At 44.2% G+C, this 17,351-nt stretch overlaps 2 protein-coding genes across 7 annotated transcripts in view; both read right to left on the bottom strand.

Moving 5' to 3' along the window:
• LOC101470679 (rho-associated protein kinase 2) overlaps nt 1-2,070 on the bottom strand; it is a 39,931-nt gene extending 37,861 nt beyond the window's left edge. For all 5 annotated transcript variants that reach the window (XR_191666.2, XM_004568757.4, XM_076873948.1 and 2 more), the window contains exon 1: nt 1,602-2,070. Coding sequence is in view for 4 of the 5 variants with exons in the window: in XM_004568757.4 (XP_004568814.2) it covers nt 1,602-1,697 (96 nt within the window). In the remaining variant the exon portion in view is untranslated. The remainder of the gene's footprint in view (nt 1-1,601) is intronic.
• A 934-nt stretch (nt 2,071-3,004) lies between these two features.
• LOC101472207 (sine oculis-binding protein homolog) lies at nt 3,005-15,877 on the bottom strand. Of its 2 annotated transcripts, none has more exons than XM_004568763.4 (7): nt 15,555-15,877; nt 12,716-12,845; nt 12,245-12,439; nt 11,078-11,229; nt 9,730-9,825; nt 7,616-9,562; nt 3,005-5,409 (listed from the first exon to the last, which is right to left on the bottom strand). In XM_004568763.4, the coding sequence occupies exons 1-6, from the start codon at nt 15,645-15,647 to the stop codon at nt 7,625-7,627; spliced, it is 2,604 nt and encodes an 867-aa protein (XP_004568820.1). In that variant the 5' UTR covers nt 15,648-15,877; the 3' UTR covers nt 3,005-5,409; nt 7,616-7,624. The 2 variants fall into 2 exon arrangements, with proteins under 2 accessions (XP_004568820.1, XP_004568821.1); XM_004568764.4 differs by having other exon boundaries at nt 7,616-9,541.
• Between the last annotated feature and the right edge of the window lie 1,474 nt (nt 15,878-17,351).

Raw genomic sequence — 17,351 nt, 5'->3', positions numbered from 1 at the left:
CATTAATTTACCGACTGAAGTGCATCGTTCTCGATTATAATGATCTGCGACTCAACCACATTATTTTGTTCAGTTACTGTGAACTCATTAGGATTTCAAAGCATTCCATAGACCTCAAACATTCAAACCTTTTCTCTGGGGTTTAGTTTTTCCTTTACTGGCCATCAATAACCCAGCAAAAGCATTAACACAAAAATAAAAGACAACAGGTTATTCTATTAGAAGTCTAAATTTGTATTGTACTAAAGAAAAGAAAAAACAAACAACAACGTATATATACGAAAAATAACAGTGGACAAACAGGAAATGGTGACATGAGGGCACAGCAGGTTAATTCCAGGAAGTGACTTCAGCTTCCTGTGGTAGCTCCCTGCATTTTAAGCAGCATGATGGCCATGGAGCACAGTGATAAAAATCAAACATGACTACTAGTGAACTTTGGAGTGATGACTGACACGGGCTAAAATTAATTCTCATCATTTTTTTGGCCTGATTATGTCACAGAATGATGTAACCTGGGTCTGTTGTTGTACATCTGAGGGAGATTGTACTTTTGGATCATGATTCAGCACTGGGAATAGACATGGACCAAAGGGCTGCTTTGTTTAGGCAGCAGGTGCATACGGCATGAAATCTGGTAAACTGTCACATTTGTTTGGACAGATTTAAAAAAATATATATAAATCCCTCAGCATGATTTATATGTTTTAATGCTCCAAATGTCACTAAAAGACTATGAATATAAGCCGTGGATTATGGTGTTCTGTCAATATCAAATGTGTGCGAAGCAAATGAATAACTTAAACAGTAAACAGACTCTACTGGCTTTTTGCTGAGTCAAAGTGTTACTGCAAACAGCTTACAAAAGTTGATCCAGGCTAGACATGTTCTCAAAGCTAACTCTGGGTTGTCAAGATGAAAATATTAAGCCTATTTTAAATCTGCAGATCAGCACTACATAGAAATGGAAAACTACAGACAGCCTGCTGTGAGATCCTGAATTTATTCTCAAAGATTGAGGCTTGAGGAGTGTGAGCAGCTGAGCTGAATATGTTCTCAGTGCAGGCCACCACACCAGACCCCTGAACAGGTAATCCCAGACAGGCATTGACTGAGTGAGGGAAAGGGAGGAGTGAATGTAGTTCATAGCTGATCAGATTGTAAGTTTCATTGGAACTTCCTTCACTCATTTGAATGACTTCCAGCTTCAGTGAGTTGGAAAACTATCACATCTAATTATTACTATGCAGCATTTTCCATTGAATAATTCTGTTTAGGGAGGAGTGTATGGCATTCCATACAGGAAAGGTGGGGCTTCCCTCTGCTACAAAGGCCAAAGGAGTATGATTAGCTTAACCTTAGTTCTTATCATTTTCTGCGTGATTAAGGCTACAGGTCAACAATTTCACTTTTTCAGCTTTCGGTTGTGTTTTTTTTTTTTTTTTTTTTTTAATTGTTTTTACTGTAAGACCTTCCTCTAAAAACTTTTTTCTCAGATGACTGACAGACTAATTACTCACAAATATGTGTCTAACTCACTCCCTATCTCTCAGTCTGAAGACCATACTTGTATTAGAGCTTCAGGGTGAATGTAAACTCACCAGCAGGGTTGCCAAGTTTAGTGCCGACTGTGGATTCCTTATCAGGGACTCCAGCTTCTTCAGCCGGCTTTCCAATCTGCTCTCCGCTCCCAGCATTATTACAATGAAGTGTATCCAGTTCAAATGGCATTAAAAATATAAAGAAAAATTTAAAACAAACAAAAACACATGCGAGCCTGTTGTTTTCGCTCAGGTAACAGGCTGGCGATAGAGGCGCACTTCGCTCTTGCTTTGCGTCAACTCCTCATGTCAGCTCTTGAAACTGCGGCTTGAGTTGTCTGGTTAATTATTTATCCAAGGCCCAAACAAACCGTCTCGCCCAGTTTTCATTAGTGGTCACACACACACACACGCAAGTGAAAACCAAGCGGGTGTGTCGAGGTAAACTTCACTTTCAGATAAGTGTCGTCTTGCTATCAGGCAGGCAGGTAAAACTAAATCAGTCGACCCAACATGCTCAACCTGTAACAAAGATTAGTCAAGCAAGGAGAACACAAGTTTGACTTCCGGTTGCAACTATCAACATAAAAGTCGTGAGAAACTGCGTAAATCTTAAGGCGAAGACTTAAATAAGACTAAATAAATTATAAAAATCTGGGAAGATATCAATCATTATGAAATTGTCTTTTTCTAAACCTTGCAAATCTTTTTTGTCCATACATATGGACAGTAAAACAAGTGAATGATAAATCATCTTTCATAAATAACCTAAATAACCTCTCAAGGTCATTTAGAAACGTTTCTATAACATTTCTATTAATATCATTTTAACTTGATTGAATAAAGTTAATACTACTACTACTAATATCACTAATAATAATAATAAAAATAATGATGATGGTGATAATGATGATCATTATTATTTTATAGCGGGTTTTTTTCGGTTGTTTAATGCCTTTATTTTATAGGATAGTTTTTACATCCGGTTTGTGCTGCCTAATTGTGGGTGACTTCCTGCAAGCAAGTCCCGCACATATCCCCTGCCCTGTTATTATTGTGGAAAACTTCCGTCCTGCAGTTTCAACCCCTAACTTGAAAACCTGGAAGTTAACACCCCCCCCAACGCTGCCCTCCCAGAATCGTCCAGTCACGGCTCCCAGTAGGTCCACACAAAGCCGGAATTCCTGCTCTCTTATCTCATTCATCTGATTTACCGTCACTGCAAAGATGGTCGACTTCCACTATTTCTGGAATGTTGATGCGTTGCCTTTCAGAAAGGCTTCCACTAAAAATAGGCATTTACTGACCAGAACCTGTTAGTACACGGTTTATAAAGCTGTATGACGAGTTTAATAATTACAAAACCAACATGCCTCACAAAAAAGAAGAAACCCCCCCCCCCCAACATTTTTTAAAATAAAAACTTAAATAAATTAAAAAAACAAACAGCAGAAGTTTCTTTGATCTTAGAATAACTTTTATTTATTTCACTTTACAAAGAGGTCTTCACCAATGCTCTTATTTAATCTTTATTTGAATACAAACATTTTGTCAGATAGTGACTTTGACAGGGAAGGTCAGAAAGTACCTCTGGGTGAAGCAAGAAGCAACCAAACTTCTGGTAAAACGGGTTTTCTGTCAAAACTCTGAGGTGACACAGATACTGGGTGAGGTGAGGAAAGGCATTGATTAAACATGGTGAAACTAATGATGGCAGTTTGAATTGTTTACTTTTTGGCCTCTGCCGTCAGAGTCGGAGATCTCCTGTTGACACTGCAGCTATTTGTATGAAGTGATGTCATCACTGCGCCATACAAGCGAGAAAGTCCCCTTACCAGCCAAGAATGACACTGACTTAAAGGCATGATCTGTGGTGGGGGAAGTGGGCTGGAATGAGTGAGGAGACGGTGAAATGTGTTGCCACATATCCGTGCATGCACACACGCATGCCCACAAACGGATAGGTAAGTGATTTTGGAATGATGGCTGGGGTGGGCCACATCTGGCGGTATTCTAGCATCAAGCAGGTCAAAGGGACTGCTTAGTTTAACTCAGGGGAGTGCTGAGCTGTTCACTAAAAGGCGTTGAAATGCAGCTGACTGCACCCTTGGTTTGACACTGCTGTGAGTGTGGCAAATGGCAATATTTGAATTTAAAGATAAAATAATGGCGAAATGTAAAGGAAAAGCCGTCTGCTTGGCTTATCAGTCACATCAGTCTGATGGCACTGAGTGATTTGCGGAGATTGCATTGGGTTTCAGCAGACTGTCTTATGGCCTCCTGGTTCTTTCTGCTCAGGTGCAAAGTTACAAAGGCAAACAATGCCCTCTAGTGGGGCTACAGCATATTAACATATGGACAAGAGGCATTTGAGAGTTCAGGCACTCATAAAATGAAAATCATCAAAGAAAAAGAACAAAACAAACAAACAAAAAAAGAAGAAATAAAGCATTTTTGTGAAAATCTACAGATGCTTCATCCATAAGTTAATATAACATCAAATAGTATCTGTGTCGACTACAAAACTGAAATCTTGCAAAGGAACAAGTGTTGACAAGCTGCTAAGTGATTTAGCTGGATCAAATCTCAATAGGTATCCCTGATAGCGGGAACTGTAATACTGATCGCTGCATACTACAGCATTTGATGCCTTTGGGTATAATACCACATTTGGTAATATTACAAGGTTGCTTTCCTTTTCAGAAACGGCTGATCAAAACCAGCATCATCCACAAGAAAATCAGAATTAGGATCATTCATTCATGAATGGCAGGGACGAAACATGCATGGCATTCGGTGCTGAAAGTGATTCAAACTCTGATTTGCTATGAGAGACTTGGTAGATTAGGTGAATATTGAATGAGGATCTGTACGTTACACATTCATGTACCAGCGTCATCAAGACGTCTAAAGTGTTCACAGACCATCTCAGCTACTATGTATCAGTAGGTGTACCCTCATATATTCAGTTTAAGTTTACATTGTTTAAGAGGAGGGGGAGGAGACTCTCCCCTGGGTTGTTAGGCTGCTCCATCATCTGTCTCAACAGCCCGGCCGGACTCTCGTCAGTGAGTAAACTGGATGAAGTCTTAATGTCAGCAGACTGTCTTTCTTCCCTTGGAGGAAGTGAGCTGAGTAGGGAATCACAGGCAATCACTTGTGAGGGATAAAACCTCAGAACTGGTGCGTACCGTATTTAGATTGGGCGGAAAGGTGGAGGAGAGAAGGGTATACTATATTCCTGGCTGTCGGTCAAAAAAATAAAAAAACTGATGAAGTCTGAGCCCCCGTCGGCCAGGTAACCCAAAACCTGGAGTGGGGAGTCAGCGTGGGATATGGGGAGAGGAACAATGCAGCTCTTTGTGCAAGCCGGGCAGAGAAAACAAACCGTTTCCCCTGGAAAGAGATCATGTTCAGGCTCCATCTGAGAAGACCACACAAGGCTGATCGGAGCCCTGTCTGCTGTGCGGAGCAGGGAGGGGAGGAGGAGGAGGAGGAGCAGCTCATCTGGGCTGCCACACTGACTCATGCGCGCATACACACTTTAGGGCAATGTCAGACAGGAAGAAGATCTGAGATGCTCCTTTTAAAGCGCTTGCTGAACACAATGTAACACACACGAGCCAGCGACAGCCTTTTGGTCCAAGACAAAATGTGTGACTGTGTTGTGTTCTTCCCCCATGTTGGCTTGTGATGACTTGGCCATCTGGACTTCTTCCTGGGTTGGCACCCTGCTGGTCTGCAGGCAGAGCAACACTCTGGTGGGCCAACAGGCTGAGGGACAGGCTAGAGGGTGTTAGCACTGGTGTTGTCCACAAGAGGGCATGGCACTGAATCTAGCACTGCCGTACAGTGCTAAACAGGGAGTCTGTTTATTAGATAGACAGGGTAGGAGTACAAAAAAACAAGAAACAGAAAGAAGGAAAGGGAGAAAGAGAGACAAAGTAAGTTGTGAGATATCATATATTTTATTCTGTGCAATTTCCATTTACACCATATGTTATATCAACCTCTGCAACCCTGGACACTCATTCCTTAATCTGCCCTTTCTATATAAACACTGAGAATGAACCTTTTAGTCATGTCAACACTCAGATAACTGTTGCACGGGGCACAATCAAACTAAGAACATCTGGCCTTTTTTTCCTCTCTTACACACACTTACACAGGCTTTCATTCAAACACACACATTAAACACAAACAGACACACACACACATGCACACGCACACACGTAAGGGCCAAACCAGGGTTCTGTACTCCCTCTGTCCCATTGCGTTTTAGTTTCAAACGCTCAGCGAATACCCATGTGGTGGGATCGGATTACACGGGCTATAAAATATCCCAAATAAAGGCAAGGAAAACTGAGACAAAAAAACTGGCTGTTTCCTGAGGTGAAATCCTCCAGTTGGCTCCTGACTCTGTCAGTGTGGGAGACTTTTCTTCTTTTTTTAAAAGACTTTTAGCAGTTCAGACAATAGAACAGGACAGCAATGTTTAGGTCAGAGCACAGAGGTGGCGAGCTAAAGTCACTCACATACGACAGCCAGCTCCCATTACACACAACACAAGGCCATAAATCCTTCTGCACAGCACAAGCGGCACACTGTGATTTCATATGTATTGGTTACTAAGGCAATGCATGGAGCCACAACAAATGACACAGAGTAAAGTGGGAACTCATTTAGTGAAAGGAAATCTTGTTGTGCTTCAACACAAAACATCTGGGAGTATGAGATAAAGGTTTATGTCGTGCATCCGCGACCAACAGCTATCCGTTTTTAACATAATTACGAAGGTGACCCCTGACCTTTTGAGGCTTGGAGTGCAATATGGAGAGAAAAGCAGGCCAGGTGAAATTTAAACCACCTCTGTAATATCAGCGGATTAATCTCGGGACATACAGTAAAATGGTAACATGATCTTGTTATGATGAGATACCAGCTGGTGAGGATGACGGCTGGTGTTACAGCCCTTTGGACTAGTGACAAGTGAAATCAAGAGGGCCTTTGATTGGTCCAAAGTAAGGAGGCTTTCCTGCTGCATTCGAACAACAACATCTGGTTGGCAGAGGATAGCAGTGCTAAGTGAAGAAAAGGAAAAGGACTGAAAAGGGATGGGGGGGGACTCGAAACTTCTACATATGAGAGGTACGAGCCAAAGCCAGAACAGGGTGTCATTATGACATGTGTAAACGGATCGCTCTGGTTCTGCCCCTGTGTTTTCCTAATGAAGCCCCAGAGCTCTATCACAGCTGAGGGTTCACTCTCAAATTGCCGCGCCTTGTAGTCTGCCTGACAATCACCTCTGTCTCTACAGCACCCCAGAAAGATGTCTGCACTGCCTTGTAGTTACGGCCGCAAGGAGCAACAGTTTGACTTTATGGTCACACGGAGAATTGACCTATCTCTCTGTGTGAATGTCATTCTGGACAAGCTAACTCATAACCTCAAGGTCACATATTTGATTCAGCAGCAGCCATTTATCTTTGTCCAATACAATGAACCTTCTACTTTCTCCCACAGTCATTTTCTCCATCCATCTGAGAACAGACGTATACTCACATACCTTGGCAAATGGGAGCCTAAAGAAGAGGCTGCGATGCAAACAAAGAATTGTGACTGTCAGTCAGACTGTGGTGAAGTGATCGCCTTTCAAAGTGACTCTCACTGCCTGTGCCCTCCACCTCCTTCCCTGGTGTAACCTTAGAGCACTGGGGAGTGCCAGGTTACTGGGATTCTCTCTCTTTGGCGCCATGCTGTTTAGTGACCATGCACATGCTGTTAGACCTGTGATTAAGCTTGCCCTCTGTATGTGCGAATGTGTGTGTCCACACATTTTCCAGTCCCTGGTTAAATGGTGTTTAAAAATAATTGCTGGTTTTTATTTAAACCAATGTGGAATACCACAGAGCGGTTAATGCAAAAAAAGTTGGTGTCAACTTGGTTTACTGTGACATTTATCTTGCCGATGTATCAGTAAGTCTGACTTCTGGTCTTTACAAGATATAAATTAAAAAAGCCATTAAAAACTGTGCTATCTGAATTTTGCCTCACTTTACATCAGAATCTCTTACCTCCATCCTCTACTTATTCTGATCTCTGATTCTTAGGCATCTCCTCTTCAGAGCTGGCTCCATGTCTATTGCACTGGGCACATTGGCAGGGCTCCGCAGACTACCCTTGTCCCTGAGTTTGGGCAAGAGCAATGGGCCAGTGGTCCCACCTATCTTTGGCGCTGTGGGCAGAGCGTAGGCATGGTCCTCATCAGAAACATGAGAGTCCTCTCCTATGTCCCGGACTACTGTTAAGGGCTCTTCTGACAGATTAACTTGCCCCTCAACCCGCACTGGGCTAACAACAGAACACTTGTTCTCTTTGATAGCCTCCAGCTCACTAAGTGACGGGTCAGGGGGCGGTGCTGGTAATCTCTGGGGTCGGGAGTCCGGAGTGGTAGTTGTTGGTGAAGAAGACATCCCATTTTGACCATGGTCCTGAGATTTTTGGGCAGAGGATGTGGCACCATGTGGATGGTTGAACTCCTTGGGGCTGGCTGGGGTGCAAGAAGGTGGAGTATGGGAGTCCTGGTGCTGGAAGACAGTGTCGTGTGAAAGTGATGGTGACAGAGGAGGTGTGGGTCTGATGATATTGTGAACCCCTGACCTGTTAACCTGCCCAGCTCCCAACTCGCCCAGCCCTGATAGGTCCACCACTCCATTGGTGCTGGGCTCTAACTTCACTTGAGTCCTTTGCAGAACCCTTTGGATGACTTGTCGCTCTGTCTGCTGATGCTTATATTCATTTATCCCGTCCGACCCCGGGGCTGAGCAGGGGGATTCGTTGCACTGGGCTCTGGGGGAGGATGCTCCACTTTGGGGTGTGGATGCTGGGGACAGAAATGGCCTCTCTGATTTAACCCAATCTGTGTCCCTTGTGTTCAGGTCACTTGGTGAGGATAGCCCTTGAGGCAAAGTTCCACCCATTTTGCTGACTACCAGTCTGCTGTCTGCCTCAGAAGTCTCTGGAGAAGATTGCCTGGTAGACCTGGATTGAGCCCTGTCCAGCAAATCTGGAACAGGCTGAATAACTCCGCTGTGACTTGGAGTTTCTAGGGATGTTTTAGGGGGGACTGGAATAGGGATAGGAATGGGTATCGGGACAGGTAGGGGTACAATGATGGGATAAGGCACCAGGACAGTGGGCTGGGGCAGAAGAGGGCTAAAAGAAGGAATACCAAAGTTCATCATGGGAGGCATTGGGACAGGACCTCTTGGCATCATATTCAGCGGAGGGGAGTGTAAGCCAGGAAAGTAGGCTCCTGGGAAGGGGTGTATCAGTCCAGGGGGATTCATGGATGAAGAAGTAGGGGGCTGAAGGTGAGGAGAGTGCGGAGCTCTGTGGATAGGGCTGGAAGGAGGGCCTGGATGTCTGGGAGGAGTGGCAAGGGGGCTTTTTAAGCCCTGAGCATGAAGGGGAGGCCTTATAAAGGGCATGGGGATTTGAGGTACTGGCTTTTGCTCCAGAGGGGGGCGAGGAAGAGGTGGAGGAGGAAGGGAAGCAGGATGGGGTGACACATCCACAGTTGAAGGAGGTGGGGGAGGCTGGATGGATCTCTCTAGGGTCCTTAGACCAGAGACAGGGACTTTTGAAGTAGAAGAGGATGCTTCTGAGGGAGACATGGAGGATTCTCCTAATCCACGGATTAGTGCAGGCCCTTTAGGGGAGAGGTTTCTATTACGGGCTTCCCCAGTACTGTTGTTGTTGTTCCAAGATTCTGGAGTGAGTAGCTTTTGCCCAGCTACAATGCTGTCTATCCTCCCCTCCTGATTGGTTCTGTTTGGGCTGGAACTGGTGCTGGTGAGAGCTGCGCGGGCTTCCCGGTAGAAAACATCCATCTTGTACTGGTTCAGACACTTGGTGCTGCAGAACTGGAGTCGCTCCTCACCAGATCCAAAGTCCAGGTACTCTTTAGTGTGACGAACATGCTTGCACCAATCGCATACCTGTGGCACAGGGGAGAGAGACTGTGGGGGGTCACTGGAGTGAAAGATTGTATGTGAAAACAGATCTTTGTGTAGAAACAGAAGATTTCCCCACTATTCCTGCTTGTTAAACCTTGTCATTTTCATCGCATATTTATATTAATATCTCACAGTGGAAAACAAAAGATGCATTGATAGTGTCCTCTTACTCTGACATTGGTGTTTATCTTCAGCACCAGTCTGGGCGAGTCCTCTGTATGGGGGTGCTGAGGGGATCTCTCACTATGGAGATCTTCATCTCTGGCCTGACAGGGGAAAACCACAGTGTGACAAACATCACATGAACTACCGTCAGTCAGGTTTCAGACAACAGTTCATCTACAAATACTACACTGGAATCACTCTGCGGTGTCTGGTCTCCAAATGTGAGCTTCTTACGTAACAAGTACAAAATATAGTTTTAAATAAATCGCCTTGTCATGAAGCATAGCATTAGTCTGAGCTTCATGCAACAACCAAGCCCTAAAGGTCAGTGCAACAAAAGAAAAGCTGTGTTGCGAAACTGATACAATTCTACAGCCAAGTGGGGAAATAATGCAGGTGATGTATTGTCATATTATTAATGGTTCTGCCAGTATTAATATAGGAAATTCTTCTTGATTCATGTAAGCTGATCTCATGTGGATCTGAGTGCTCCCCCATCTCTGTGACCCATTGAGTCGTGTTGAGTTACGAAATATGAGGCAGCTGAAGGTAAGGTATGCACTGAAAGTGGACACCTCGCCCCAGGCCTCCTGGCCTTCCTCTCAGACAAGCAGCAACAAGCCAACAGAAATGCTTTCCTCCCTGCCTCCGAAAAACTAGAGGGCTTGTTGCGCGCAGTCTGTTCAGCCCCCCCGCCCTTGTGTCTCCGTTGTTGTGTGAATTCACCCACCACGCTCTAAACAACACTGAGGGTGAAAGCTGATATAGCTACTTGTCACCCTGTACCTCTACAGAAGGTATATCCATGTCGCAATGGAGGCTGAAAAATCACAGCAAGCGCATCAGAGCGTTTCTCTGTCGTTGCAGCACTCCTGTCCTCCAGACCAAAGCCACTTAATGGCTGGTCCCTTCTCCATTAACGCGAAACTGATACTAAGTGTCCCACACAAACTTTGACCTCCCTCCCACCATTCCTAAACTGGATCGACCATACGCACTAGGAATTGTGTTCTTAGAGATCCACCCTTTTTAAATTTCTGTAAACGAATCCATCAGTAATGACCTCACGAGATCAGGAGTATCTGTTTCTGCTAGTTTGTATACCTGCCAGAAACCACTTGATGCCCATTTCCCTTTGTGTGATGGGATGTGCCAGGGCTGAGGCAAACTGGATATAGAGTACCTGTGTTTGCTTAAATGTATATGGTTGTGTCAGACTGACTACTGAATTTACAGATTACTCATTATCATACAGATACCAGGATTTACAACACCTCACCAAGAAGAGGCCAACATGAATTGTTTTTGACCCTCAAATGTAATGATAATGTGCAGTACATTATATATACTAACCTTATTGCGTTTGAAGTAGGCCCGTCTGCAGGCAGCAAAACACTTCTCACTGCAGAAGCTCTTGAGCTCTGATCCCATACACAGAGAGTAGCGTTTTACACCTTCCTTCTGGCACCACACACATACTATCTGCACATTTTGTACATCTTCCACTGCAGGAGGGAAATCAGAAGAAAAGCTATGTTAGATAATCTTAAAAGCACAAGAATAGTGTGAAACAGCTACAACTGGGTGCTTTTTAGTCTCACAAAGGAGAGCGCACTAAACAGCGCGCATCCAGCTGTGATCTAAACTTCCTGTATGGATGTACCTCACACTGAATAAATCTCAGATTAATATTCTTCCAGGGAACACAGAGATCTTGCTGCATCCCTCTTATAACCTTCACTATGACAGCGCTGTTATTTATTTATCCATCTGTAACGGGTGAACCCATTTTATGCTTATATTCCTGTACATTTTAATCGTACAGCAGAATACCGACAGACTTACAATTCAAGCATTGTTAATCAGGGATGCCAAAAACCTTCAAACTAAAAGCAAAAGCCGCAATTTATTACCATATGTAGTGTTTGTTTTTCAAAAAAACAAAGTCCAAACAACAGAAGAATTACACAGTCTACACAGTATAAAAAGGTGCAGCAGCATTAGTTCTTCTGTTTAACTTACTTTACTCTTAATAGGCTACAAATGCTTACTGCATTGCACCATAATTGCATGCTGAGTTATCTCAGACTGTTATTACACAGTTATTACCTTTGCGGCAAACGTGGCTTATATCACGGGACACTTTACAGGTTATCTCTCTTTTTCAGAGCTTGTAGCACACAGAATTTCTCTTTATTTTGTAAAAGAATCTAATTTTTAATATACATAATTATTATATATTTACCTATAATAATTTTATATATAATATAATTACCGAAAGAGGCACCAAAGCAAGCTCAAACTACTGCACCTAGCAGGGATGTCTCTTTATCATTGCTCAGGAGTCTAGTAGGTAAAAACTGAACCTGCACCGTCTTCTGGAGCTTGACACTACACTCTGACGTGCTAGCACATGAATATCAAACTAATCATCAGGGTAGTAATACTAAAAGCATATGTATAAGGAACGCACAACAATCAACATTTAATCTCCTCATGTTTGCCCCTACAGCCTGCTACCTGCTGATGGCTTTATAAGGGGGACGATGACAGGGGCACTCTTGTGCTCCTTTGGGGTCGTCAAGGATGAGCTTGTTGAGGAAGAGGAGGGTGACGAAGACGGGATGCCGGAGCACTCTCTCTCTCCGCTCTTGTTCGGCAGGACCAAGTGGCTGACTTTGGTGTCCAGGCTTTTGGGTTTTGGCAAAGAGTTTTCTGCAAGACACAAACAGATTCCAGTGTTAACTTGAATTCGTCGAGTAACGTTACACCGTGCAGCAAATCTGCAATACGGCCTACATGATACTATAATAACTTTTTCACAAACAACAGATGTATCTGAATGAATGAAACTCGAGAAGTTCTGACTACAGGAAGTTATGTTTAGCAGATTTGTGCAGTGACTCAATGTCTGCATTACAACCTGCAGAACCTGTTAGCGTAAATTTAAGAACACTGCACCAATAGTGAATCCTCGACGGCCGCCCTCACCTTTCAGCACAGACACATGCTGACGCCGTTCTCTGTAGTTTCTGATCTCGTTGGCCTCTGAATCTCTGAGATCTACCTTGTCGTAACCGTACCATCCAAGGAGTTCATTCATGGTGCTTTCTGCAAAAGTCTGCATGAGAAAAGAAATCAGTGATTAGTGATAATCTACGCATATGGATAACTGAGCTATGCCTGCCTACAAATAGGAAATTGTCAGCATGCATCTACGGGTTATTAATGGACATTTTTATCCTATGTTAAACATAATCAGACCTTCCTTCTCTGAATCAATGTGAGCGATTCTTTCTCAGCCACAGCCTGGTTGGAGAAATGAATAGGGGCACAGAGGAGTACAGTATGACACTTTTTCCATGATGTATTCAAGTTGTTTACTCTTGCTAAATCTGAGACGGAAAGGTTTAAAACCTAACACCAGTGTGAAATCTATGAATCATCCTTTGTTTATCTCTTTTAATTGGAAAAAAGAGGGAGAAAGAAAACTTTTCTCCACAGATGGGATGTGTGGTCTCAGTTTTTTTTTTTTTATTACGACCAGATGAAAAAAAAATACAAAGGTCTCTCTCTTTATCCACCCACCTCTCTCTGTGGCTTTGGAAGAACTGGATTGGAGGAGAAACCTGATCCAGAATGGGCAGAAATCAGAGCGGGACACCCTACACCACAGCCAGGTCCCACGGTTCTCGGAAATGCCCCACTCTGCTCTCTTCTTCTCTTTCCAATGTCCACCACTCTCTCCCTCTCTCTTTCTCCAGCTTTCCCTGTCCCTCCCTTTGCCTCTTTTTCTGCCCCCCCCCCCCCCCCCCCCCCGCCACCTTCCATCTTCACCATCCTCCCCTCCATCCCAGCACCTTCCAGCCCTGACACCCGACACAGCACGGCCTCTCAGGTTTCACCCTTTTCCAGCACAGCCAGTCTGCTGTGGTGGTGGTGTTGTAGTGCTGTAGTACTGACTGCACATTCTTTCCCCTGCTTTCCTCACTCCGACCTCTGTTCTGCACTAGGGCCTCAAAGAAATGGATCTCTCACTCGCTTGCTCACTTTCTGCTGTGTGTGTGTCTGGGAGAGTGTGTGGGTGAGTGCAAGCAGAGGTATCATATCCAGCTAAATATGCCTAACGATGATTAAAGTCAAGTATCGGGTGTCTGGTGCCGTGCTCGGGGTCTGACGTGGAGGGAGTAGGTCCGAATGTGGTGTTGAAACAGATGTATTACAAAGACAACACTGGGACGGACCTCAGCTGAGCTAGAACTCAGCTTGCCAGCCTTCCTGCCTGTATTTCCTCCACAGTCCCCCCCCCCCCCCCCCCCCCCCCCAACCCCCTGCTTTTTCATCATTTGACCAGTTTTTAAGTTGCACATCTTATGGGATTTTACCCGATAATTTGAATCTTATATGCTTCCCATCATGCCTAATTTTGATATCTTGATGTTCTCCAGAAGTTCGACACTGATGGCAACTCTCCTACCGTATCTACACAAACAACCCAGTGCCACTTCTTTCTTTTTTTTTTCTTCTTGTGAACGAAAAGACGGGCAATATTTTTTCTTCACCCACCCCTCCACTTCCCACAATGTTGTTTTTGTTTCTTTTTGGCAGTTTAGACAAACATCTGCTTTGCGAGAGTGACAAGCCATATCCCAAACCACAAAGAGAGTTGCAGCCAAAGGCAACAAACTGGGGCCGACCCTGAGATTCAGCCCAGGCAGGCTTACATCAAGCGGGGATAGCGTTTCACATGTTTTGATTAAAATTAGTTAAGATGTAACTCTACACCTCCCCTGGATATCAAACGCTACAATCCAAACCACTTAACACAAAAAGAGCACATTTCCTCTCTCACGAAGGCCAGAATACGACCCCCCCCCCCCCCCCCCCCCCCCTAAGAAAATGACTTTTTCAAATTTTATTTCTCAGCTTCAGCTTGAAGAAGCCTCGAGTATTCCTTACCCCACCACAGTCAACAGTCTCAAATATCCAGTGTCCAAACCCAAACAAAGCAGACAACCCATGGATTAGTTTCCATGCAGTAACAGGCTCATAATAGTGGGAGGGAATCGTGCCTGTTACTGTGATTTAACTTATTACTGCCTATGCAGTGGCTCTCCTTCTACTCAAAGAACAGTGGGGAGATTCTTAAATGACATGTCATCAGTGAGCACTTCAAGCGGGAGCTTTCGTTTAATGTGATGTTTGCATTCTTTAACAGTCTGTGACAGTGATTTTAGAGCTTTCCCAAGGAGCGGGGCTATTTAAAGAATATAGATGCCCTGTCTCTTTTTCATGGGGGCAAGCCTCTGTGGTACAGCAAGTGAGCGCACCGCAGGAGCGGGGAAGAATTGACGCACATCTGGATCTCCGCTGGACAAGACTGCGCGTCCGGCCACAGCTGGCCTGACATGGCGTCACAAGAAGGCAGAGGTCAGACTACTCTTCAGCACTAACATTTATATAATCAGAAAATCCCGTGTCTGTCTTTGCGTCTGTTTCAACTTGTATTTATAAACACGTTTATTGATATTTTCCAGTTGTCTTCCTAAAGATGAAAACTTTCGAGGTTTTTCTTATTTTGCAATACAGCTTCACGCAGTAGGATATAATTGCTTACATAAAAGAGAGAAAGCGAGCATTCATTAAAAGCATATATATTGTTTGATAGTATTCCCCGCACTGATTTGTGCGTAGCTGACTCACTCGCTGCTGTGTGCTGGAAGACGTGTGCGCAAAGAAGTTATCGCCCCGTCTCATCTGATTACAATAATAACAATAACAATAATAATAATAATAATAATTTTTCAGTGGCACACAAACCCACTCTCACCTTCATCTCCTGGTTGATTTCCCTCTTTACGGGGTGCGCGGGTTTCCTGCTGCGTTTATTTTCCGGTGGTCTCCCTTTCTCCATCTCTGGCATAGTCCCGGTCTGGCTGGATCCGTTGCGGATCAGTGTTGAGTGTCGGCTGGAGTAGTTTCAGTGGAGTATCTCAGAATGAAAGCTGTCACTCCTGGTGACAGCGGCTGTCATTCCCGGACGTCCGAGTCCCTCATTTGAGGCTTCACACCACTGAAGTCCACTGAACATGCGTGCACTGTGCGCTGGAGTGTCCGCCGCTGAACAATCTCAACTCCCTCTTTCCCACTTCTGTCAAGTTTCTACGGAAAACCAACATAGGTCTTCCGCTTTGGATTTTCAAAATATGACAACTGTCAACTGTTTCTTGAAAGCATATTAGAAACGAATCCGCAATTAAAAACAAAAACACAATTACGCCAATGATTTGCGTCCCCGCGAAAAATTTGGTTTCCAAATTTTAAACACTCTTGCGAGAAGTATTTTAACTTGACTGAAACATGAACCAGCAAAAAGTTTCTCATCAATTTAATTGCATTTGGTGGTTTTTGCAATATTTGAATGTTGCAGTGTTGGTATAATATAAAAAACTAATTACATCATAGCACGGTGCTCTCTCAAAGCTCATTAACTCTGTTCAAAACCTACTAAGGTTTATTATGTCATTTGTTTTGTAAAGATTAATTGGCCAAAATTATATGTTATCAGTTACTTAATGTTTCCCCTTCAGCTTTTATTATGAAAGGTGCATCGCCTGGTTACCGGTCTCATTCGTGCGCTCTCTGTGAGGGGAGGGCTTTGATTTGATGTAACCCAACACCTGGCACCCACCCCTCCCAAATCTCAACAGATACATTTCATAAGGAATGCAAAGACTGTGTTTTATCTGAGGGGGCACAGAACAAACACTGTCTCTAGACTCTTGTCTTAAAATAAAGAGATGAAAAGAGCGCTGCGAGTTAAAAAAGATACCAGAATGTTTGGAGCTTTCTCAAATGGCATCCGTCTGATCCGCGCCAGTCTGTGTACGAGCGTGTGCGCGCAACACCTAAAACGTCCACATTTGGCCTCTGAGCAATCTGGGCTTGAGGAAAAGTGCCAAATGCCCGAGGACAGGATTTGCACAAAAAAAGAGTCGTTTGTTCGTGTATGTCTGCGCACAGATGAATGTAAACATTTCCCACATGTTTATCGCTAATGCGAAGGCCAAAGAACTTATTTCCGTATCAAGTTTCTCTGCTGGTAATGAAAGCATTGAGGTTATCTGATTGCATTACGCACATAAACAAATTCAATTCGTTAGCTGTAACAACTTTTATTTTATAACTTTACTACAATTTTCCTCATTTTGTCCATTAACACGTTAACAGTGCAGTATGGCCTACATTAGGACAGTTGGTTTCCATTGCTCTTCTGCATCATTGAAAGCCTCTGTCTCGCAGACCTCACAGTGTCGCCGAGCTCTGTGCAGAGAGACAGACAGGTACAGACACAGCCGTGACAAGAGGGATAATTCAGAATTTTTTCCCCCCCTCCTTGTCTCGAGTTTACCTCTGGTCTGCTCTGGTTTGAGGAATCCAGGGACCACGCTCGTGTAAACAGAAATCCGACCCACTGCGCAGGGTTTGGGTTTCGCCCCCGATGATGATACTCGATCCGTCCCGGCTTTGGGAACAGGGCTTATCTGATGCCTCACCCCCCTCCTTGCTCCCCATAACAGCGCACATCTGGTGCCTCTGCAGGGAGCGTTGTCCCTTTAGGTTCCTC

Source organism: Maylandia zebra, linkage group LG15 (genome assembly GCF_041146795.1).
Source record: "Maylandia zebra isolate NMK-2024a linkage group LG15, Mzebra_GT3a, whole genome shotgun sequence".
Taxonomy (NCBI): domain Eukaryota; kingdom Metazoa; phylum Chordata; class Actinopteri; order Cichliformes; family Cichlidae; genus Maylandia; species Maylandia zebra.
Note: the sequence above shows the minus strand (reverse complement) of the source record. Positions and strands in the feature narration are given on the sequence as shown.

What these genes read in the sequence shown, in the direction of transcription:
- LOC101472207 (XM_004568763.4), bottom strand. Translation starts at nt 15,647, where the DNA reads ATGCCAGAGATGGAGAAAGGGAGACCACCGGAAAATAAACGCAGCAGG. An exon ending in AAATCAACCAGGAGATGAAG is followed by an intron (nt 12,846 to 15,554) that starts GTGAGAGTGGGT and finishes TTTCTCATGCAG; the next exon opens with ACTTTTGCAGAAAGCACCAT. An exon ending in AGATAAACACCAATGTCAGA is followed by an intron (nt 9,563 to 9,729) that starts GTAAGAGGACAC and finishes GACCCCCCACAG; the next exon opens with TCTCTCTCCCCTGTGCCACA.